At 49.5% G+C, this 25,126-nt stretch overlaps 1 protein-coding gene across 1 annotated transcript in view; it reads left to right on the top strand.

Moving 5' to 3' along the window:
* Positions 1-15,236: 15,236 nt before the first annotated feature.
* The window catches only part of MPP2 (membrane protein, palmitoylated 2), a 50,754-nt gene continuing 40,864 nt past the window's right edge, over positions 15,237-25,126 (top strand). The window contains exons 1-2 of the mRNA XM_015413076.1: positions 15,237-15,353; positions 19,833-19,985. Coding sequence (XP_015268562.1) covers positions 15,237-15,353; positions 19,833-19,985 — 270 coding nt within the window. The remainder of the gene's footprint in view (positions 15,354-19,832; positions 19,986-25,126) is intronic.

Here is a 25,126-nt window from a genome sequence, read left to right as displayed (position 1 = left end):
ACCCAAGACTTCTGCCCTGTTTCTTTGGAGGTTTTCCCCCCTTCTGTTCTGCATGTGTTTTGCTCCCTTTAGTGGTTGATTCAATATTATGTTGCCGTACGTGCAGCTTATCTCCCTGCGGGTTCTTATGCTGGACATAAGTGATGTAGTATTGAATCGACCACTAGAGGGAGCAAAAGCAACAGGTCCACACAAGAGAGGCAAATAAGAATATGGAAAAACCCTCTGTCCTCCTTTTCCCACCACCTGGAAGGAGACCCGGGGCCTCTCTGCCGACTCAGGAGTTTATGCTCCATGTGCCACTTATGAGAGCATTGAGGACCATTTCGAGGTCACAACACACTGCTTGAAAAGCACTGACCTACTTTATACAATGTGGGGAAGGGATGTTCACCCATGTTTAAGCAATGTGGAGCCCAACTACACAATACACTTTTCATGGGTTCATTCTTGGGTTAGGGAAATGGCATGGAGGGAGGCTGAAGACCCCTTTGCTGCATGCTGTGGCCTTATCTGAATAGGGTCCATGCATTCTTGGGAAGCATGGGGCTCCCAGAACATGCCTGTCAGTTGGACCTGGAGATGTACCTGGGGGAAATGGATCATGTACCATATTTACTAAAAGATAGGTAACCCTGAACATAAAATGATTCCCTTTAAAAAGGTTAGGGGGTGGGGGTTTGAGGGGAGGGACTTCAGTGGGGTATAATGCCACAGAACCTACCTTCCATGGTGACCATTTTTTCAGGTGAACTGATCTTCCCCCGCCACCCACAATGTTATGATATTATAATGTTACTGCACATGTACAAGAAAAGGAGGTTCTATCACCAAAGACGTGCATGACGACACAGCCGCACAACCCTTTTCAAAGAAAGTGTGGTACACATGGGGGGGAGGGACGGATCCAAATAGAAGAAAAAGGGTGCCACAATGTCGGAGCATCAGCTTGGGATTCAACTCGCCGGGAAACCGAAAAGGTCACAGTATCAGAATAGATTCGAAACGTAGGCCCCTGCCACACAAGGGGGAAAAACACGGGCAAAGTGCAGCTTTTTAAAGCCGCACCAAAAGAGACACGCAGCGGCGGGATCACATAGATCCCCTGAGCCGCTGCACACTTTCTCCCCGGCACGATCAGATGCCGGGGGAAAGCCACTGACAGGGAAGCGAGGCAGCCGAACTGCGCATGTGTGAGCATACGCAGTTCGGCCAGGAGCCAGGATTGCTACGAACGAAGAGCGCGCCGGCGATCCCACGGCCGCGCTTGATGCGGCGTCCCAGGTAAGTCCTCCTCTGGGGGTGGTTCTTTTTTACAGTGCATTATTGGCCTGAAGGGACGGATCGGGGATGGGTGCAAGCCGATTCCCAGATGTTGCGGTGTGCTTACGCCCGTTTGCTGCGTCCCCGATCCGTCCCTCTCCTGGGCCAAAATCTCCCATGTGACCGGGGCCGTAGTTGACAAAATACATAGTCTGTCCTGTCCTTTCCCCCCAGGGCATTTAGGTGTCTTTGTGTGCGTGGTGGAGGCATGTGTGCATGGTGTGCATGGTGGAGGCATGACCCTAATCCCTCCTTTCTCCAACAGCGTAGAGAACACATTCCCCCCACCCCCGACTGGAAATGATGTGAAATTTATAGGCATCATCAGCATTTTCAGTTAGGAGTGCTAGACAGACTGAACACTCTGGATTCGAGGTGCTAGAATCCAATATCTAATTGCCTGAGCCACCAGGGGTGGGGGTGGGGCTTGAATGTTTCTTGTCCCGGTTTTAGATTTTAATGGTCTCTTTTTGCCTGTGCACTTAAGGTGGCTAAAGTCTTGATGTGATCATTTGTTTCATGCTTGCAAATCACACGTGAGTGGATAACCCAGCAAGCAGCAGCTAGCCCAGTCTGATCCAAAGCCCAGTCCACATTTGTTAGTCAGCGCTGTTGTGCACCAAAGGTACCACCTCCCTTAACAAGTTTCACTCTCCCGTTCTCACTTTCTGTCTGCCTGCCACACACCTCGTCATATCCCTTGTTCCGGATTGGCTGGCCCTTTGTGGAGTCACTTGGTCTCCTTTTGCCATCATTTAGAGAGACAGAGAGGAAGTGGAAGGGGAAGGAAGGCAGGCAGGCAGAAGCACTGCCTTTCCACACCCTCGGATCCCTTACAAAATCGAGAGGTAGCCGGAGACGGTTGCAGCATCAGCAGGCCAGGAAGAGGGCTCCTTCGGCATCCTTTTCGGAAGACAGCGATGAGTGGCAGGCCAGGGGACGACCTGTTCTTGGAAGAGATGTTCCTAGCATCCTCCCAAGAATCCGAGCTTCATAGAGAAGGTAGGAAATATCCACCCTCCCTGTATCATGTGGGAAAGATACCTTCTTCCACCTGCCCTGCTATCCCAGATTAGGAATATGTAACAGGGCTGAATCTATGAAAGCAATGAGATGATGCGAGCTGTCTCTTCCCAGGCAGGAAGGAATAACAGCCAGCTTTGCAAGAGAGAAAGGGAAACAAAGGCAGAGAGTAAGCTGGACCTGGAGTTGTATCCTTAACGACATCCCTGTAATGAGGTCTGTTCTTCCTCTACCTTTCCCAGCCCCTGCAAGAGACATTTATTGTATTAGGGCTCTGTTTGGCCATAATATGAAATCACAGTTTGTTTTAATGAATGGTTTGTTGGCAAAAGCAGGATTTGGCTTGCAGACAATCATGGTTTCTCTTGATGATTGCTGGTTTTGTTGATGTTTGTTCTGGCCAGATGTCTCTGTAGTCCAAGATCATGTGAAGGGTGGTGCTGGGGAAGAAGCCATGATTAGGTCAGGGTTTCTTCACCCTGGCCTGGACAATCCAGGCTACCTTGATCTCATCAGGTCTTGGAAGCTAAGCAGAGTTGGCTTTGGTGAGGAGGAGGAGATTCGATTTATACCCTGCCCTTCACAAACTGAAGGAGTCTCAGAGCAGTTTACAATCTTCTTTCCCTCCCCCTCCTGAGAGAACAGCTCTGAAAGAACTTGTAACTGACCCAAGGTCACACCAGCAGCTGCATGTGAAGGAGTGGGGACTCAGACCTGGTGCTCCCAGATTAAAGTCCATGCTCCTAACCACTACACCAAACTGGGAGACCACCAAGGAATCCCAGGGCTGCTACACAGAGGCAGGCAGTAGCAAACCACTTCTGAACATCTCTTGCCTAGAAAACCCTACGGTTTCTCTGTAAGTCAGCTGCGACTTAATAGTACTTTCCACCACCATCTGCGTTTGTACATCACAGGTAGACTTGTACATCCCGGATAATACTTGTGGTTAATAAATCAGTTCCAAACCATGGTTAAAGATCCTGGTCTGAGAGACCCTAATAGCCTGAGTTAATGGCGGGACCTACATTCAGACAATCACACCAACCATACTTTGCACTGAACTGAGCCTGTGTCTCTCTGCGGGGCCACGGTAATTTGCAAGGCGACAGCAGCTGCAAGATGAACCACTGCATGGGCATTCTTAAGGATGCTGCGTGAACATTCTTGTTGTCTCAGATCTTTTTGCCAAAAGGTGTAATGGCCGCAGCCTCCTGCTGGGTGGTGGTGGAAAATGCCATCAAGTCACAGCAGACGGATAGCAACCCCCGGGGGTTTTGAAGGCAAGAGACATCCGGAGGTGTCATTGCCTGCCTTCAGGTCACAACCCTGGACTTCCCTGGAGGTCTCCCATCCGAACAGTAGCCAGGGCCGACCCTCCTTAGCTTCCGAGATCTGACGAGATGGAACTATCCAGGGCACGGCAGCCACCTGCTCAGGGTATGCCTATTTTATATCTTTGTTACAAATTTGAAACCTGGTTGATTCCCCCCCCCTTTCTGTACACAAACAACCCGTCCAGGTGAATGCATTTGGTACTTGCTTTTTCTTTGTGGCCTGCTTGCGGGCATTCACTAAATTTGCAACCAATTCTGCCGCTTTCCAGCCAGCTATTGTGAATTGCACATTACTGCCTCACTTGGAAACCAGCTCTAACAGCTGGTGTTCCTTTTCAGTTCTTGGGAAGAAGATACTGTATATAACAATCAAGGTGTGACATTTTGTGGCCCCAGTACAAAAAAAGTGCTTTCTAGGAGGGGAACAAAAAGCTGCAAGCTGATCTTTCATAACATGCCCCCCCCCCCAACATTTTGGAAGCGGCTTGTTCTGTGCCAAGCCCGGAGCCCCTCATTCATTTAATACATAACCCAAGTGTTCCAATTTTCCTCTCTCACATATGGATTGTAGTCATCATCAGTCCACCTCCCAAGGAATCTCGGAAACTGTAATTTTGTGGGAGTGGTAGAGCCCGGAGACTGTGGGCTTCCCGTCGCCATCCTACCTTCTCCCATCCAAGCAATGTCATAAGGTATGAAAGAAAAGAAAACCCATTCAGAACTGAAATAAGTCGACCATATTTAGGGCTGCCAAGAGAAGGGGATTGGTGGGGGCCAAATATTGGGCCTTCGATCACCCTTGAGACTGGTAGCTCTGGGCAAGACCTGTGATTTGCTTTCGTGATTGAGCTTAGACGATGGGCTGGGGAACTTAAAGAGAATCTTTGTCTGGGTGGGAGTGTGGTGGCTCTCAGCAGACATGACTGTGTTGTGGTAACTGGATTGTAGCCCAGACCTGGGGAAACTGAAACCCCATTTCCAAAGCACTCCATGCTTGGGGACAGTTCCAGAGGACAACTGCATTAGTTTGTTGCAAAAACAAAAACAAAAGAGAAGTCCGATGACACAGTTATTCCAGCATCCAATTGTGTGAATTGGAACTCACAAGTATATGGCACTGAAAATCTTTTTGCAGAGATTTTTTATAACCGGAGGGGGAAGTCAGTAGGGTTGCCAGCACTGGGTTAGGAAATACTTGAAGATTTTTTTGGGGGGTGGAGCCTGAGGAGGGTGGGGTTTGGGAAGGGGAGGGACTTCAATGGGGTATAACGCCATAGAGTCCGCCTGCCCAAGTGGCCATTTTCTCCAGGTGAACTGATCTCTGTCACCTGGAGATCCGTTGTAATAGCAGGAGATCTCCAGCCCCCACCTGGAGGTTGGCAAACATATGAAGAGGTGTAGAGGTATTGTAAATCATTCAAGCAGGAGTCCCTGTATAAGGAACAGGAATGGATATAGTGGTTACACATAAGTTTGTTCTTAGTTCGATGGTTTCTTCATCCCCTCCCCGTTCTTCACAAAGGTGTATCTCCTCCGTTTCTTTCAGGAAAAATTGTGAGAGTTGAGCCTGTTGTCATCATGCGGATATGCTCTGGTTGTAGGTTATGTTCATCCTATCTAAAGTAAGCCAAACTACTGAAAGTTGTGACACTCACACTCACTGATAGGCAGAGAATGCTGAAGGGGATCATCAGCAAAGACAGGGAAGCAGACACCCCTGGCCAAGTTTCGCTGTCTGTCATTTACCTCTGTTTGTCATCTCTCTCCTTTGGCAACTATTTATCCCTGGTGGTTGAGAAGGGGAGGAGGCCAGAAGTAGGCCACCAAAAGAGAGAAAAGGTGAGCCGGGATAAGCGATGGGCTGACTGGCGAAAAGCAACACCTGAAACTGCCTTGTACACAGCTTCAAGAGGGGATTAGATAAGCATATGGAGCAGAGGTCCATCAGTGGCTGTTAGCCACAAGGTATAGGTAGGGACTCTCAGTCTGGGGCAAGGGATGCTCTGTATTCTTGGTGATCGGGGGGGGGGCAACAGTGGGAAGGCTTCTAGTATCCTGACCCCATTGCTGGACCTCCTGATGGCACCTGGCATTTTTGGCCACTGCGTGACAGAGTGTTGGACTGGATGGGCCACTGGCCTGATCCAACATTGGCTTCTCTTCTGTTCTTACGAATCAGAACTTTGGCCCATCAAGGTCAGTTAGGGTTGGCCACCGGTGGGGGATGGAGAGGGGAGGGGAGGGTTGCCAGATCCAGGCTGGGAAAATCCTGGTGATTTCAGGACGGAGCCTGGGGTGGACAGGGACCTCAGTGGGGTGCAATGCCATAGAGTCCAGCCTCCAAAGCATCCATTTTCTCTGTTATTGTTCAGTCGCACAGTCGAGTCCCACTCTTCGCAACCCCATGGACCAGATCATGCCAGGCCTTCCGATCTTTCGCCGTCCTCTGAAGTTGGCTCAACTTCATGTTCGTTGCATCTATGACACTGTCTAACTATCTCATCCTTTGCCGTCCCCGTCTGCTTTGACCTTCAATCTTTCCCAGCATCAGGGTCTTCTCCAGTGAGTGCTCCCTTCTCATTTGGTGGCCAAAGTATTTGAGCTTCAGTTTCATTATCTGGCCTTCCAGGGAACAGTCAGGGTTGACTTCTTTTAGGATTGACTGATTGGATCTTCTTGCAGTCCAAGGGACTCTCAAGAGTCTTCTCCAGCACCATAGGGAACTGATTGTTGTAGTCTGGAGAAAAGTTGTCATTCCAGGGGATCCCCAGGTCCCCCCTGGAGGCAGGTATCCCTAAGGTCAGTAATGTCAGCTTACCCTGCCAATTGCTCTCCAGATTGTGCTCTGTCACTTCACCTGATCCTGTTGGCTGGAGACGCCAAGGACTGAGCCGGGGGCCTTCTGCATGCCCAACAGATACTCTACCACTGTGCCACAGCCCCTCCCCAGGGGCGCTTTCTTCCTTGTTTATTTATTTATATTTACTTCATTTATATCCCACCTTCCTCCCCCAATGGGGACCCAAAGCAACTGACATCATTCACCTCTCCTCCATTTTATTCCCACAACAACTTTGTGAGGTAGGTAAGGCTAATTAATAATAATCACCGTATGGCATTGTGTGTTGTATAGCTAGGAGATCCGAAGCCTGTCTGGCAGGCTTAAGTTCTAGCTCATTAGTGTCATGCACTATTGGGCCGAGGGAGCTCTGAAAGAGCAGTGACTGGCCCAAGGTCACCCAGCTGGCTTCATGTGGAGGAGTGAGGAATCAAACCCGGTTCCCCAGATTAGAGTCCACCACTCTTAACCACTACACCATGCTGGCTCTCAAGGTAAGGTTAAGAGTGTGTGACTTGCCCAAGGTCACCCAGCAGGCTTCCATAGCAGAGTGGGGATTTGAATGTGGGTCTCTCAGGTCCTAGTCTGACACTTTAGCAAGAGTCAGGTTGGCATGCTGGTTAGAGTGCCAAGCTAGGACCCTGGTCCTGGGAGATTCAACTCTGAATCCCTACTCAGCCTTGGAAGCTCACCAGATTTTGGCCAGTGACATTTTCTCAGCCTAACGTACTTGACAGGTTGTGAGGAAACAGAGGGGATAACCATGTTCTTAAGCCCCTTTGGGTGCCCACTGAGGAGAAAAGTGAGACATAAGCAAATAAATGCAAAAACAGTTAGAGCCTGTCATACACGTAGCAGCTTTGGACGTGATGAATGTCTAGCCAGGCACTCTCATTCCAGGATGATCAGCCATAGCATCCTCTGAAGACTCCCTACCCGTCCCATTGACTGGCTGGAAGCAAAGCCTCCATTTCATCCTGTATTAATGAGTGTGCCAGCTCGGGATGAGGCAGCTGTCTGCGGCTCTCTGCCGTGGCCAGTCTGGGACCACAGATGCTACTTGTTTTGCCAGAGTTCTGCGTGCATGCCCGGCCGGGCACTGTGCCCATCCTCTGGGCCTCATTTCCCCTCTCTCAGGAAATGTTGTGGGGATTTAAGGGAGGGAAAAGGCAGTTTGAGCCGGTTTATGCCAAAGAAGTAGGCCTTTAAGCCTTTGTTGACTCTCAGCTGGGAAATTATAATCAGCCAAGGCTTGAGTCACTAATTAAAATTGTCTCCCAATTAATTGGTAAATCGAAAATGGACTGAGGCACGGCGCCGTAGACGGCACAGATGGGCTTGTGTGCATTCCTGTCATTTGGGAGGGAGAAAAGCTTCAAAGTGTATTCAAAGCTGAGGGATAGCTTGTCATTTCAGGGGGGGGGGGAGATTGGGTTGCCTGCTCTGGGTTGGAAAATACCTGGAGATTTTGGGGATGGAGCTTGAGGTTTGGGGAGGGACCCCAGCAGGGTATAATGCCATACAGTCCACCCTCCAAGGCAGCCATTTTCTCCAGGGGAACTGATCTCTGCAGTCTGGAGAACAGGACCCCAGCAGGGTATAATGCCATACAGTCCACCCTCCAAGGCAGCCATTTTCTCCAGGGGAACTGATCTCTGCAGTCTGGAGAACAGGACCCCAGCAGGGTATAATGCCATACAGTCCACCCTCCAAGGCAGCCATTTTCTCCAGGGGAACTGATCTCTGCAGTCTGGAGAACAGGACCCCAGCAGGGTATAATGCCATACAGTCCACCCTCCAAGGCAGCCATTTTCTCCAGGGGAACTGATCTCTGCAGTCTGGAGAACAGGACCCCAGCAGGGTATAATGCCATACAGTCCACCCTCCAAGGCAGCCATTTTCTCCAGGGGAACTGATCTCTGCAGTCTGGAGAACAGGACCCCAGCAGGGTATAATGCCATACAGTCCACCCTCCAAGGCAGCCATTTTCTCCAGGGGAACTGATCTCTGCAGTCTGGAGAACAGGACCCCAGCAGGGTATAATGCCATACAGTCCACCCTCCAAGGCAGCCATTTTCTCCAGGGGAACTGATCTCTGCAGTCTGGAGAACAGGACCCCAGCAGGGTATAATGCCATACAGTCCACCCTCCAAGGCAGCCATTTTCTCCAGGGGAACTGATCTCTGCAGTCTGGAGAACAGGACCCCAGCAGGGTATAATGCCATACAGTCCACCCTCCAAGGCAGCCATTTTCTCCAGGGGAACTGATCTCTGCAGTCTGGAGAACAGGACCCCAGCAGGGTATAATGCCATACAGTCCACCCTCCAAGGCAGCCATTTTCTCCAGGGGAACTGATCTCTGCAGTCTGGAGAACAGGACCCCAGCAGGGTATAATGCCATACAGTCCACCCTCCAAGGCAGCCATTTTCTCCAGGGGAACTGATCTCTGCAGTCTGGAGAACAGGACCCCAGCAGGGTATAATGCCATACAGTCCACCCTCCAAGGCAGCCATTTTCTCCAGGGGAACTGATCTCTGCAGTCTGGAGAACAGGACCCCAGCAGGGTATAATGCCATACAGTCCACCCTCCAAGGCAGCCATTTTCTCCAGGGGAACTGATCTCTGCAGTCTGGAGAACAGGACCCCAGCAGGGTATAATGCCATACAGTCCACCCTCCAAGGCAGCCATTTTCTCCAGGGGAACTGATCTCTGCAGTCTGGAGAACAGGACCCCAGCAGGGTATAATGCCATACAGTCCACCCTCCAAGGCAGCCATTTTCTCCAGGGGAACTGATCTTGATTGTCTGGAAATTAACTGTAATAGCAGCAGATCTCTAGGTTCCACATGGACATTAGCAATCCTACCTAGGTAGGGTTGCCAGGTCCCCCTGCTGTTACAGCGGGGGGATTGGGGGGCATTCCAGAGGTGGACAGGATGTTGTTTGTGATGTCTCTGATGCAATGACATCACCCAGAAGTGACGTCATCATGCCCGCTTTCTCGGGCTCTGGTTGCCACGGGGACATAGGGGAATGTGAAGAATGTCTACTTTTGCTTTTGGCCACTCCACTGTTGTTTCCAGTTATCTCATTTGGCCCAGATGAATAACCTTGAACCCAAGACAGGCTTGGCATCATCTTTCTCCTGGGAACTATGGGCCCACTTTGGTGTGATTAGCCCTGGACCATTAGGGTCCTGCTTGATTTAGGTATAATTGTTTGCTTCACACACCTTCCCCCAGTTCTAACACAGAAACGTTAAGAGTCTGGATTAGGGCTGCCAAATCCCCCCGGGGGGCGGATTTCCCCCCGCTTTGGAGACTCAATTTCCGCCGCCGCGGAATCGTGCCCCAGGGGAATCCCCACCCCGACGTGCACGTCAGCCGGATGTGACGTGATGATGCCGGGCACGTTGGGGGCGGGGCCCGCCCCCAGCATGCCTGGCGTCATCACGTCACATCTGGCTGACGTGCATGCGGCGTGCGCGCGCACGCTGAGGACGCCGAACGGGAGCCCCCCGCTGCGAGGTAAGAACGATTTGGCACCCCTAGTCTGGATCCTATCAATGTCTCAATAAACTATCTATTCTTCTGAATGACTGTTGTTGGGAACTGATTTCTTCAGGACTCTGACATCATGTCGGTGACATCACATTGGTTTTGGGGCAAAACTCTATGGGGTTTTTTGGCTTCCAAACCATAGCATTTTCCCAAAACCAGAGTGTCACCGTGTGATGTCCATGGTGTAATGACATCCCCCAGAAATGATGTCATCATGTCAGGGGTGTCGTGTGACGATGTTCCTGCTCGGCCAGCGGTGAATCAAAGCCCCCCAAAGTGGGGAAAACCCCGCTGGGACCTGGGGGTTGGTAACCCTAACCCTAGGGTGCAGCTTGTGATCCAGTAATCCCACCAGCTAGGAATAGGTTTCCCACTTCCTGTTTTTGCTATGTAGGTTTCCTAATTTTATTTAGGTTTCCTACTTCCTGTTTTTGCTGCCTGCTTTGGAGCACAGATACTGGGGGGTAGGGAGAGATTTGGTTAGCCGTGGCAGGCCCCACCTGGTGAGTTGCACAGGGTCATGCTGGCCCCGTGTGAGAGATGTCTTCCCTTTTATGGTTTCATCTGCTGCTAGTGGACTTTTTTCTTCTTCTTTGCAGCATTATTTGATTGGGATTTTTCATCTTCTGTCATAATAACAGGCATGAAGAAAAGCGATGGGAACCTCTTGCACTGTTATCCTGCCTCTCCTCAGGCAGCGTATGCGGTTCTTCTTTCCCCATTTTATCCACTTAAGTAGTGTGGTGTGGTAGTGAGCGTGTCCAATGAAGATCTGTGAGACCCAGTGTCAAATTATCGGTCTGTTGGAAGCTCGCTGGGTGCCCCGGGGCCAGTCACTCTCTCTTATCTTAACCCAGGGCTATTTTTGGGCAGGAACACACAGGAATGGAGTTCCGGCTGGCTCCAGAGTTGGCCACACCCACTACAGCCAAAACCTCTGTGTGTGCATGGCTACAGAGGGAAGGCCTGGAAAGCGGAAAAAAAAACCCCAGTGACTCCAAGGCAGGCGGGCCAGGGGGGCCCCTGGAAGAATCAGGGACAGGGCCGGCTCACCCACTAGGCGAACTAGGCATTCGCCTAGAGCGCTGGGCCCTGGATGGGGCGCCAAGCTGTGCCTCCCCCCTCCTCCCCCCCTTTGGTGGCGGCGGCGGGGGGGAAGAGGCGGTGGTGGCAGCAGCAAATGGGTGGCTGGCTCCAGAGGTCTCCAGGTGTTCAGGCCCCACCGGGAGGTTGGCATCTGCGCCACAAGGCAGCCTCGCCTAGGGCGCAGAAACACCTCGAGCCGGCCCTGATCAGGGAGGCATTTAAATGCCTCCCCGTGCCTTCCCCGGCCTGTCCAAGGAGGGACACCCGGGCAAGCCTTTAAACTGCCTTCTCTTCCCTCCAAGGGCCGGCTTGCCTGAGCAAGCCAAGGGAAGGCATGGGGTGTCGCCTGATATGCTAATGAGTTTCTGCTGTTGGGTGTGGCCTATTATGCTAATGAGTTCCTTCTGGGCTTTTTCTACAAAAAAAAGCCCTAACCTATCTCACAGTGTGATGGTTGTGGGGATAAAATAGGGGAGAGGAGAATGATGTGGTAAACCACTTTGGGTCCCCACTGAGGAGAAAAGAGGGGCACAAAGATCAAAATGAATAAACCCCGTGAGGCTGAGAGGTTATGATGTGCCCCAGGTCACCCAGTGAGTTTCATTAGCAGAATGTTGATTCTGCTAGATTTCCCATATCCTAGCCTGCCATTCAAATCACTATACGGCCAAAGGACAACAGAAAGCTGTAATAAAGCGCTATACACACACACAAAAAACCACTGGAATTGCTATAACAATACATTCTTACAAAAAAGTAACTAGAACATGTATAAAGTGCAAAACGGGTCCATATATAATAGTAATAGTTGTTGACGGAGTTCTCCGGAATGTCAGTTCATTTTGTAAAGACTTCATCCGAACGGGGCCTTATTAACAATGTAGTGTCTCTTGTTCCTTATTCATAGTTGAATGAATTGACAATATTCTTGTTATCTCACAGACAATTTCCTTACTTATCCTATTGATACATAGTGTATTTTCAATGGGCAATCTGGATAGAAATGCTCGAGCCTCAGGCAGCTCAGTTCAAATATTATTCAAATCCCTATGCCATGTTGGCTTTGAATAAGATTAGAGTGCGCCCCTTAGTTGAAATTGGTGGTACTGTGTGGCTTATAAAAACTGAAGCTTCAACAGGAGGGACAGGTCGGGTCGCCAGCTTTGGGTTGGGAAATTCTGGAGATTTGGGGGTGAGACCTGGGGATGGTCCTCAGCAGAGTCTAATGCCAGACCGTACACCCTCCAAGGCAGCCTTTTTCTCCTGGGGGACTGATCTCTGTTGCCTGGAGAGCAGTTGTAATTCCAGGAGATCTTCAGTCCCTACCTGGAGGTTGGCAGCCAAAGGGGCAGGGTTTACCAATCAGTTTTTGGGTTCTGCTGTGTTACTGGAGTGGAGAATGCTCTAGATCCCCCCCCCCCGATTAATGAAAAAAGAAAATATTTTAAAATTTCTCCTAAAATTGAAGGTTAGCTTTCATTGGGTAAATGATAAGTTGTTCCACACACAAGAGAAACAATGTATTTCCTTTGAGAGTCTCAAAAAAGTTGTTGTGTATGAAGGCAATTATTTTAAAAAATCCTTTAATTGCCAAACTATCCCATATGATAGGGAGCTGGTTTACATTGCTCTGAGAGATGCTACGGTTGCTTCTCTCTGTCTTGAAAGGTTGCATTTCCTTTGTACAAAAAGCATCTTTCTCTGGTGTCCAGTTTGGATTTTTGCAGACTTTGCCTTGGAGGTTTCACTAAGTGCCGGAAGTTCTGAGGCAGACTGGAATAAAAACAACTCTAGCCTCAAGCCACCCTCTGCACCAGACTGACTTCATGTAAGCGCTAGAAGTAAAAAGCCCCCATCCTGCTTGCTGCAAAGGTCTTTTCCACCCTAATCTCCACTAGCTTCGGTGGTCTTCTGTTTTGTTCCCCAACCTGCCAGAAGCAGAACCCCTGCCAGTGGCTCCTACTGTACTTAAGAATCCACTCTTCACAAGCAGGCACATAACCTTGTTCTAACTCCCCTGATTACCTGTGAGACAACCTCCCAATCATAGGATTTCCACCTCCCAGGTGGAAGCTAGAGATCTCCTGGGATTACAACTGATTTCCAGACAACAGAGATCAAGTTCTCATAGAGAAAATGGCTGCTTTGGAGGGTGGACTCTATGGCACTTATATCCTGTTGAGGTCCCTCGTCTCTCAAAACTCTGCCCATCCCAAACTCCAGGTATTTCCCAAATGGGAGTGGGCAACCCTAAAAGTCACCTTAATGCTCTTGTTCCTATTCCTTTTCCCTCCTCTCTTCCCTTGTTGGGGAAGCATAGAATGACGAGAGAGGAGCCTCATAGGATTACCAGGTCCCCTTGTTATGCCGGCGAGGGTATTTGGAGGTGTTCCAGAATGTCCTCAACATGATGATGTCACCTGTAAGTGATGTCATCATGTCAGCAACATCACGCAGCGGCGCTCTGGTTTTCAGGCAAAACTCTATGGTAAAACCGTCTCCAAACCATAGAGTTTTGCTGTCAAACCAGAGTTTGACATGTTGGGGACGCATTACGTCCCCAACATGATGACATCACTTCTGGGTGACACCATCGCATCGGGGACATCGCACAGTGATGTCGCTGTTTGGGGGTGGGCAGAAGCCCTGAAAACCGGGGGAACCCCCACCAGGACCTGGGGATTGGCAACCCTAGAATCTCATGATGTTCGTTCTCTCCTGGCAGCACTTGGATTTCACTGGTGAGAATGGACACCTGACAGTCCTGCTTTCTGTGCAGGTGCAGTCTTCCAGAGTTGAAATAACTGATATTTGTGCTGATGGCAGGTTCTCTGATCTTTTTTTTGTACCGTAATCTCAAGTGGAAGGTGTTCCTTCATAAAGTTTGATAGACACGCTTTGCTCTGAAGAGGGTTGTCTGAGCAAAAAAACAGAGCGAGGTGGGAGCTGGCTAACTCATGCTGTCCAATCTCAGTGCCCAGGCTTGCCAGTTCCAGGTTTGGAAATTCTTGGAGATTTGGGGGCAGAGCCTGGGAAGGTGGAATTAGGGAAGGGAACTCAGCAGAGATGTGATGCCATTTAATCCACCCTCTTGAAACTGCCATTTTTTCTCCAGGGGAACTGATCTCTGCAGTCTGGAGAACATTTGTAATTCCAAACCCCACCGGGAGGCCAGCAAGCCAGTGGCCCTTTAGGAGAGATGATCTTTTCCTTGCCTTCCTTCTGTTAAGAAGCCATGTCGGCTGAAACAGAGCAACCAAACTTATATTTTCAGAACAGAGTTGCAAAAAACCTCACCACTCGAAAAGTTAACATGAGAATCAAAATATGAGAGAAGCCAGATAATCTTAGATTCAACAGCCACACAAGCATGAGAAATAGATGGGGAAAGGGCCAAGAGGAATTTATTCGTAGCTTCTGCTCTCAGAGGGCAATCAAAGACAACATGGGCTATAGCAGGGGTGGCCAAACTTGCTTAACGTAAGAGCCACACAGAATAAACATCAGATTCTTGAGAGCCGCAAGATATGAATAAATATTATGCATGTTTTTATTGAGAAATATGCAAATTTGCTTTTTATTAACATTAAACGAGACTGCCCAAAAATAAAAAAACCAAAATGGGTAAAGTCAGATATTTATAATAATATTTGTTTGCTAATGATATTTATTTGTCTGAGAGAGAGAGAAAGAGAGAGAGATGGAAAGAAAGAAGTGGAAAGAAAGAGAGAGAAAGAAACAAACAAAGAAACAAAGCATGGGGACCCTGCCGGGAGCCGCACAATATGTATGAAAGAGCCGCATGTGGCTCCCGAGCCACAGTTTGGCCACCCCTGAACTATAGCCTCAACCCCTTCTTATGGAACACTGGCAGATTCTATCTGAATAAGGTGTCCATGAATATCTCCTGTTTAACACCACAGAAGGTAAGCAGTCCATGGGTGCCAACATAAACGCTCTCCGCAGCTTTAGACAAGAGTTGAACCGTGTTCTCCATGCATTCTCTGCCCTCGGGGTGTTGTTTTTCTGTTTAATAAATAACGCTGAACTTGTTTCTCTACACAGCCATGCAACAAGTCTTGGACACCCTGAGTGACCTCCCCAACTCCATGGGAGCAGGAGATCTGGACCTCATCTTTCTCCGTGGCCTCATGGAGAGTCCAATAGTAAGATCATTGGCTAAGGTACAGTTAAATGGGGTAGCTGGGCCAGAGACACTAGCCGAACAGCTTCACTTCTACCCACTCCCATCTGATTGCCTCCTGGACCTCAGCCACCGCCAGGGTCCAGGCCAAGCCCACTGTGCTGTTGCCAGAGGGGCTTGACTTGGACCTGGCCACCCATGGCATGGGCTCAGGGGGTGATGCCGCTGGTCTCTGGGAGCAAGGTGTTCATGGCTGCAGTGTATCGTCACCATCCTCACTCTACCACCTCAAGCAGTTACTTAGGTGGTCTGGCCCAAGAACTGGCCCTGCTCCCACCATGTCTCCCTTGATCTTGCCTTGAGTGCATTTTTGGGGTCAAATAGTTTAGACGGCAACCTATTCCCTTTTCATTTCCCCCTTTTCACCCATAAGGAGTTGCTGCATATTTTGCTCCCTTGTACACACGCCTGCTTTCTCCATACTTTGTCCTACCAAGATAAATGATTTCATTGGCGCATCTTCAAGTTCTCAGTTTGAGCGGAGGCTCACCAGAGCTTAGGTGCAGAAGCTCTTCTCAGCTCCAGGTTTCACCCATCCTGGAGTCATGGGGAGTAAGACAAAGATGGAGAAGCCCCTGGGCCCGGGCCCCAGTACCTTTCATTGCACCAAAGAGCCCAAAGAGTTCTAATGGTTCGGCTGGTCCAAAATCCTGCCCAGAGTCAGACATCACATGGACACATGTGAATCTGCCTTATACTGGATCAGACCATTGCTCCCTTAAGGTCAGTATTGTCTACTCAGACTGGCAGCAGCTCTCCAGGGTCTCAGGAGGAGGTCTTTCACATCACCTACTGCCTGGTCCTTTTTACTGGAGATGCCAGGGATTGAACCAATGACCTTCTGCGTGCCAAGCAGAGGCTCTACCACTGAACCATGGTGCCTCCCCATCCTATGCCTGCATCCATGGACAGACCTTGGAAGCAGAAGAAAAGAGCAAGTGTCTGGTAGCACCTTAAAGACTAACAAAATAGGTGGCAGCAGGGGATGAGCTTCCGTGAGTCACTGCCAAAGCTCCCTCTAAGCTGTGGAGTCCTGTGAGCAAAAATTCTACACTGTAGGCTACTGCCATTAAAGTTGTGAGCGAGCGATTTGCTTACTGCATAAATTAGGTTGCTCTGGCGCCCTCCTCCCTGAGCTAAGACAAAAATGTGTGAGCCGGAGGCTAAAGAACTGTGAGCTAGCTCACACTAACTCAGCTTAGAGGGAGCACTGGCCACTGCTCACTTCTTCAGATGCAGCCATTCCAGCTGTATCTGACGAAGTGAGCAGTGACTCACAAAAGCTCTTATCCTGCCACAATTTCTGTTTTAAGGTGCTACCAGACTCTTGCTCTTTTCTGCTGCTACCTGTCTTCATGGAAGACCTTGGAAACTCTCCGGTATGGAGGTTCCACAATTTATAAACTCCTTTGCTAATTGGCTCCATTATGTTTAGGAAGACATTGATATTCCACCTAAGATTTCCCTGTTTGAGACCACTGATCCTTGCGTGGCCTGTGGTGTAACTGCCTCCCCCTCCCCCTCTGTGCTCTTCCCATAATCATAATGTCTAAAAATGTTTGTCTCTTCCCAACATCCTTTTTTTAAAAAAAAAGTTGCATTCTTCTTTCTCCATGAACTGTTGCTTCATTTGTGGGATTAAGTTCCTTGGTGTGTCTTTTTTTCACCAATCCAAGGCACCTCAGTGCTTTTGGTCAACAACCGTCTTCTCTGCTTTACTGTATGCCGACTTCGATAGGCCAAAATAGACATGGCAGCATCCTGAAGGACACGACCATTTCGAAGGTTGCGAGGGCCTGTTCCTGATCAGGCTGCAGCGTGGTGGGCTGAGGGACTCCTACCCTCCCCCCGCAATGCACTCCTTCCCAAGTGTCTAAATGGTCCCTCCACCCCTGTTTCAGCACTTTAAAAGGCCGGGGTGGGGGTGGGGGGTGAAGCACGAGCGCCACACTGCAGCCCTGGTCTGGACTGGGCCCTCACGGCATTTTTAACGACATTAAAATAGTGTTGCCTGTCCTTGTGGTGGCTGTGAGGATGCAGTCACATCTACTCTGGCCCTTTGAACACTTGGTTTTGGCTTGGGTTGCTGCCAGCTCTGGTGCCTTTTTCAATTGTTGAACGCAGCCCTGAGATGTGCAGTCTGGTTCTAAACATAGGGCTGGATTGATTGGGAGGAGTCCCTGATGGAAGGGACCTGTATCCCCACCTCCTTTTCTCCAAGCAGACCGTCACTTGTTCCGAAACTTCTCTCTGTAGGATCGGAGTCTTGCAATGAGCTGAGGGAGGGGGGGGGGGGGGGGGGGAGCAGAGGCAATGAGAGACTTGAGTAAAAGCGCCTCTTTCCCACTCTTTTTTGGTAGCTTGTCCGTCTGTGTGCAAGAGAGGAGGAGAAGAGGTGATGCTTGCTTGATTCCTCATAGTTTTGGCAGCCCCTCCCATGCCCTCCCATGCCCACAGCTTCCCTCCAGTCACACCGTGAGGATCCTTGTGCGCTGGTGGCTGCTGCTGTCAAAGCAATTTTTTTTAAAAAGTCTGTGCATCCAATCAGGTCTCCAGCTGTCCATCAGCAGCGCAGCTGGGCAAAAGCCCCACCGGGCCCTGTTCACATTCTAAAAAACTTGGCCAGGAAGGGTATCAGTTGGGCACTGTGAAATCCGCAGGCACTCCATTGGGGACCCCTGCTTTAGATTTAGTAGTTTGGATTTGGCAGGCTTCAAATGTAAAATCTTACATGGGAGGGGTCCAAACCTGTCCAAAGCTATTTAGGTGCTGTTGGGCTTAAAAAAAAAAAAGTTACGTCAACTATTGAATGCTTTCTGCTATTAAAAGCTAACCCCATACAACCATCCTGCTATCCTGGTGGTTTTCAAATGGGGGTTCAGGGGGAGCTTATGAGGGCTTTTTGATAACTGGGATGGGAACTGTGGACAACGCTTTCTTAGAAGGCCATTGGCCTACTTTCTGTTCACTGTGGCCAATTGCAGCCTCCCCCCCCCCCCCCCCCCCCCCCCCCCCGTGGTGCCCACATGCCCTACAGGACCTGAACATGCATCCTAGAACACACTCCAGAATCCTGTATCACACGCAAAGATTTCATGGCAGGTATGCAGAGCTTCTGTGGCAGATTTTGATGTGGGAAAGTGGAAACTTTTGAAAACCACACCTGTTTCTCGAGCAAAGAACGCTCGGGGGGGATTTTTTTTTGCCAGTTTTTCGGCTCCACGTGGAGTATCTGTGCACATGGAGCAGAAAAATTGGCAAAATGACTCCCCCCATGTGGGTTTTGCTTGAGAAAACTGCTTGGGGGGGAGCAGGGCCCCCTCCTCCCCCTGCAGCGCTGTTCCAAGTCCATTCGGGTTTACTTTTTTGTTTTCTTTTTTAGAAGCAATTCCCCGCAGCTGTGGTGTGGCTGCAGGGAATATTTGAACACACTTGTATGCAAGTGCAAAAAAATAACATCGAATTTGGCTCTAAATGAGGCCATGTCCCATTTCAGAAGCTTTCCCTGCTAGCCCTGGCTATGAAAACCGATTCCAGAGCTCTTCTGTGAGTCAAATTAAGATCCCTGTTTTCCATGCTGACTCCAGCAGGTAACGCTAAGCCTTTGGTGGTCTTCTGTTTTGTTCCCCAACCTGCCAGAAGCAGAACCCCTGCAAGTGGCTCCTACTGTACTTAAGAATCCACTCTTCACAAGCAGGCACATAACCTTGTTCTAACTCCCCTGATTACCTGTGAGACAACCTCCCAATCATAGGATTTCCACCTCCCAGGTGGAAGCTAGAGATCTCCTGGGATTACAACTGATTTCCAGACAACAGAGATCAAGTTCTCATAGAGATTCCAGAGCTCTTCTGTGAGTCAAATTAAGATCCCTGTTTTCCATGCTGACTCCAGCAGGTAACGCTAAGCCTTTGTTTTGAGAATCTCTTACTTTTAGCTCCTTCATTTTTGTGTGTGTCTCCTGTTTGGACAGCCCAGAGCCCTTAGAGCAAGCAACAACAACAAAACATTCTGTTTTATTTCTGGCTGTGCTCCTTCAGGGGCCAGGGATGGATGTGATCTATCTGAGAATCCTGCTCCTGGCCTGTGGAGCAAGTGGGCTTTTGTGTGCATGTCATGTTTTCTGTTATGGTGTCCTCAATGTACCCTTTCCCACCCCCACCCCTTTAGGCTATGGAAAGAGCTAATGTCTTTCCCCAGACTTTGCAGGTACCAGTAGGTGACACTGCTTTGTTTAGGAAATGCAAGTAAGCCCAACACCTTTGGCCTTTTTGGAGGAGGTGCTCTCGAGTTCTGAGAGCGAATACCTGGAAACACACCCAATCTCTGTAGGCCTCCAGCATCTCCCGCAAGTCTATCTCGGAAGGCTCAAAGGCTTCAGAGGGGCTTTGTTGATCTCCCTCCCTCCCTCTCTCTCTCTCATCCTCCTTTCTCCACCTTTCCTCTACCCTCCCCACAGGCTCACGAGCGTCTGGAGGAAACAAAGCTGGAAGCCGTGAGGGACAATAATTTGGAGCTGGTCCAGGAGATACTCAAAGACATCTCCCGCATTGCTCAGCAAGACAGCACGGCGGCTGAATTGGCCCGCATTCTGCAGGAACCTCACTTCCAGGTGGGAAACGGCTTCTTCCACGAGTGGAGGAGGGTGACAAACAGGGAAGGCGACTCCCCTCTGTATGTGTGGGGAGACGGGACACCAGATCGGCAGAGGAGTCTTTCACTCACTCGCCTGTTATTGATTTGGAGATTTGTGTTTTTCTCCCCAATGGGCCCCCAAAGTGGCTTACAGCACCTTTCTCCCAACCCTGTGAAGTAAGTGAAGCTGAGAGAGTGCTTGCCTGACTACTTAAGTAGTATTGGCTTGGCAAGAAAGGGAATGGGTTTGGATGCAGGTCTCACTTAGGGGTGCCAGCCTCCAGGTGGCTGGAGATCTCCTGGGATTGCGACTGACCTCCAGGCAAGAGAGATCAGTTCCCCTGGAGAAAATGGCCACTCTGGAAGGTGGACCCTATAACATTATGCCCTATTGAAGTCCCTCCCTTCCCTAAACCCCGCCCTCCTCAGGCTCCACCCCCCGAATCTCCAAGTATCTCCCAACCCGGAGCTGTCAACCCTAGTCTCATCAGAGGTGTTAGTGGGAGGATCCCAGTGCAGTGAGGCTTGGGTGCTGTGTACGAGACAGAGAGAGAAAGACCCCCTTCTTCATTCTGATGGATTCCTTTTGAACAGTCTGTTAACGAGGATCCTCCGGGGTTGTGCTCTACTTGGTCGTGGGGCTGGGAGAAAGGTTTAACTTTGGCCGTGGCTTTGCTGTTTGACATCAGAGTACCGAAGGGTCTGCTTCAATAGCTGACACTAAGAACGGAGTTTGCTGGGGATCTAAGATGTACCTTTTTGAGTGTAGTGGGGGAGACTAGCGTGAGTGTCCAAGTTTTATTTAGCATCTCCCTAAAGCCCTGTTGGTACTGTTTATGTTGTTGTATATGCACGGAAGGGATGGAGTTTCCTAGCTTTTTTTGTTGTTGTTGTTAGCCAAGGCAGAACCATTAATGCTTATAAGGCAAGGTCTATTTTTTAAAAAACAAACAGGTTTCAGATAGATAGATGGATAGATGGATAGATGGATAGATTGATGGATGGATGGATGGATGGATGGATGGATGGATGGATGGATGGATGGATGGATGGATGGATGGATGGATGGATGGATGGATGGATGGATGGATGGATGGATGGATGGATGGATGGATGGATGGATGGATGGATGGATGGATGGATAGATAGATAGATAGATAGATAGATAGATAGATAGATAGATAGATAGATAGATAGATAATCTATTACGGCATCCAGCCAGTAAATCAACAGAATCACACTGACGTTAAAAAACATACTAGCTACAATAATAAAAATAGTTAGAATAAATACAAAGGATATATAAAAATACATTAAAATAAACTAACAACAAATAAGTATTACACAAGTTTCTGAACATGTGCCATCCAGTTCCTAGCCCTGAGACTCATGGCCTGCAAATCACACAAATGTGGGGATTATTTATCTACAGTATCTTTCATTGAGCAAAGCACTTGGCCATTCAATAGCCTGGTTCAGAGGGTATTGCTTTGAGAGTGTTTCCTTTGCAAGCTGGCTTGTTTGATGTGTGCTTTGGCTCCCTAGGGATGCATGGACCCTGTGGTGAAGAGGTGTGAATGCATACACATGAATGCTGTCATTAAAGCATTGGGCAATATGCATGCTGCCATTTCTTACGCTGCAACAGGCAGTGCGTGTTTGCAATGGTTAACACAGTGTAGTACAAGTGTGTGTGTGTGTGTGGCTTTTTAGATCAATGGAGCAAAAAGCTATTGCAGAACTCAGCAATGTGTAACAAATTGGGGGTGAGAGGCGCCAGTTCAAAGCAGCAAGCGTGTGCCTCTTTGCTTTGGTGAAATGTAGGGACGTGATGGCACATGCTACAGACTTGCCTCTCCATGCTGCCAATTTTTAAACAAAAAAAGGGAAGACTCATAGGGCTGCCAACCTCCAGGTAGCACCTGGAGACCTCCCTCTTTGACAATGGATCGCCAGGCAACCACGATCTGTCCCCCCAGAGAAAATGCCGCTTTGGCATTATACCCTGCTGAGATCCCTTCCCTGTACAAATCCCCCCCTCCCCAGGCAGCACTCTCCAAAGCTCCAGGTGCTTCCCAACCCAGAACTGGCAACCCTAAGGAAGGGGTAGATGCATATGTGGTGGTTTGCTGGTAGAACACAACACAAGAATGGTGTCATTTCATTATTTCTCGGAGACCTAAGAGGAAGCGGAAGAGATTGGATTTATACCCCGCCCTTCACTCAGAGTCTCAGAGCAGTTTACAAATTCCTTTCCCTCCCCCTCCCCACAACAGACACCCTGTGGGGTGGGTGGAGCTGAGAGAGTTCTGAGGGAACTGTCCATGAGAGAACAGCTCTGACAAACCCATGGCTTACCCAAGGTCATCCAGCCAGGTGCAAGTGGAGGAGTGGGGAATCAAACCCGGTTCTCCCAGATTAGAGTCTGCACACTTAACCACTACACCAAAAGTTGGAGTGCAGTGGCACCTTTAAGACCAACCATGTTTAATTCTGGGTATAAGATTCCATATGCATGCACATCTGAAGAAGTCTGCATGCACACGAAAGCTTATGCCCAGAATTAAACTGTGTTGGTTTTAAAGGTGCCAGTGCTTTCTCTTGCTTCAGACCAACATGGCTACCCACCTGGATCTCTCTGGCTGCAGTCAGATGTGCCATTTGGCATGGTCGGGTGTTTGAAATGGAGTCATCCATCAGTCAGAGCCCCCGGGAACTGACTGTTGTTAAATGTAAGGTGCTCGGCATTTGTGAGTCTGTAAATGACTTTTCCATGGCCCCGCTTTTGCCTGCCAGTCTGGAGTCTGCTGGAGTCTATCCATTGTGTGTATGCTAATGATCCCCTCTCCTGTCAGTTTGGCCAAATGGGGAGTCAGTCGGAGGAGGCAGGAGGAGAGAGGGAGAGTGTGTCGGAAAGGGAGGAAACATCTGAGGGGGAGGGCCAGGCCATCTCCCACCCCAAGGGATGGATTTCTCAAGACAGGGTAGCAGGTAGTTTGTAGTTTCACTCAGGAACAGCAAGAAGCGAGTACCTTGGGCCAGCTTGGCCCTGAGGAGGATGGGATTTTGGCTAGTGTGGTATTTTATTTACTTCAGAATATTTTTTCCGCTGCCTCTCCAGGGAACTTGCCTGAGGCAGCTCACAAAATTAAAACATAATACGAAACATTTGAAAGTTATTACTAAAAATACAGATTTTTTTTTTAAAAAAAAAAACCCAAACAAACGCCTGAGCATAAAAACAGATAGCCGAGCAGCTTTAAATAGCAGGTTTCAGACTATAAAAGCACATTATGAAGGGTCCTTTCACACATGCTAAACAATGCCGTTTCAATCCACTTCAGCGACCGTTTGCAGGTGAATGTTGCCATTTCACACAGTAAAATCCAGTTGCAAAGTGCACTGAAAGTGTGTCATTTAATGTGTGTCAAAGCACCCAAAATGTTCCTAAAATACCACTCACCTGGGTGAACATTTTGGCCTGGTGTCCAAAAGAGAGCAAGGCGGGTGCCACACAAGCCTCAAGGGGAAGAGCGTTCCTTAAGTCAGGTGCCATGATTGATACCAAAGTTTTACCATAGAGTTTCAGTGGGATCCTAGAGCAACATCCCAACACAATGACCTGACTTCCAGATTTGCACTTGAAGTGATGTTGTTCCATTTTTCTTCCACTGCTCTGAGCACTGGTGGGAGACTGGGGCTGCCAGTGGGGAGGTCTCCTGCCAGAGTGGGAAACCTGGCAGCCTTAGTCATGCATAGGATCATGTGTATGTTGGGGATCTGTCTGGAGTCTGATATATACCTGCCATGTGCGGCATGTCCATTTGGGACTCCACTTACCAGGCTCCAGTTAATACCTACCTTCAGTGGACCTTCATTAAGTCCTTGCCACGCTGGATGATTCTTTCAAATAGGCAGGCCTTGTGCAGATACATTATTTCATAGAATCATAGAGTTTGAAAGTACAGGGTCATCTAGTCCAACCCCCTGCACAATGCAGGAAATTCTCAAATACCTCCCCCCACACCCCCAGTGACTGCTGTTCCACACCCACAAGATGACAAAAAAACCAACAACAACCCTCCAGCATCCCTGGCCAAACTGGCCTGGAGAACAATTGCTTCCTGACCCCAAAGTGGTGATCAGCATTTCCCTGTGCGTGTAAGAAAGGGCCACAAGAACTAAGCACGGATGCAGCCCTTCCTGCCCTCCCTCTCATGATCTGCCTCAGTTCACAGAATCAGCGTTGCTGACAGATGGCCATCTAGCCTCTGTCTGAAAACCTCCAAAGATGTTGTGAGAAGGGGATTTCTGACAGAGGCGAAGTTGTCTAGTTCTGTCATGCTTTGGTGTGCTTGGGAGGGTAAATGTCAGTGTTCTGTTCCATCTCCAGCCGGGCTATGGATCTGGTGTCGTCCATGGCGGCACTGGGACTCTCTCAGTTCGTTTCGGCTCCCACGCATTGGGCCGGTCACACGCTCGATTTGATCTTTGCGGCAGGAGTGACGGTGGACCGGATCACTGCTTCGGCAGTGCCATGGTCGGATCACCATGCCCTGAAGGCCCGTCTGAATGTCCCACCCTGACCTTGTTTAGGTGGCGAGCTGATTTTGGCTCGCCCACGGAACCAAATGGACCCTATGCGGCTCCAAATGGCTCTGAGGGATCCGAGACCCCCTGGCGGCTTGTTGGATGAGCTGGTGGAGGACTGGAATAGCCGACTCTCCTCAGCCATTGACGAGATCGCTCCCAGGCGCCCTCTCCGCACTCGTGTTAGGCGAGCGCCCTGGTATACCCAGGAGTTGCGCTCGCTGAAGCGGGAACTGAGACGGCTAGAGAGACGGTGGTGCTGTGCTCGTGACGAAGTGTCCAGAACATCCTACAGGATGCTTATGAATGCCTATGTGATGGCAGTCAGGGCCGCAAAGAGGGATTTCTATGCGGCCTCGATTGCGTCTGCTAGCTCACGCCCGGCCCAATTATTTAGTGTGATTCGGTCTCTGACATCCTTGCCCCAGGGCAGACAAAATATTAGGGAATTGGACATTGGCTGTGAGGCTTTCGCGAGCTTTTTCGCAGACAAAGTCTTGGCACTCCGTCGTGACCTCCCCGCCACAC

Source organism: Gekko japonicus, unplaced genomic scaffold (genome assembly GCF_001447785.1).
Source record: "Gekko japonicus isolate JY-2015 unplaced genomic scaffold, Gekko_japonicus_V1.1 scaffold3052, whole genome shotgun sequence".
Taxonomy (NCBI): domain Eukaryota; kingdom Metazoa; phylum Chordata; class Lepidosauria; order Squamata; family Gekkonidae; genus Gekko; species Gekko japonicus.
This window is presented reverse-complemented; position numbering and strand designations above follow the sequence as displayed.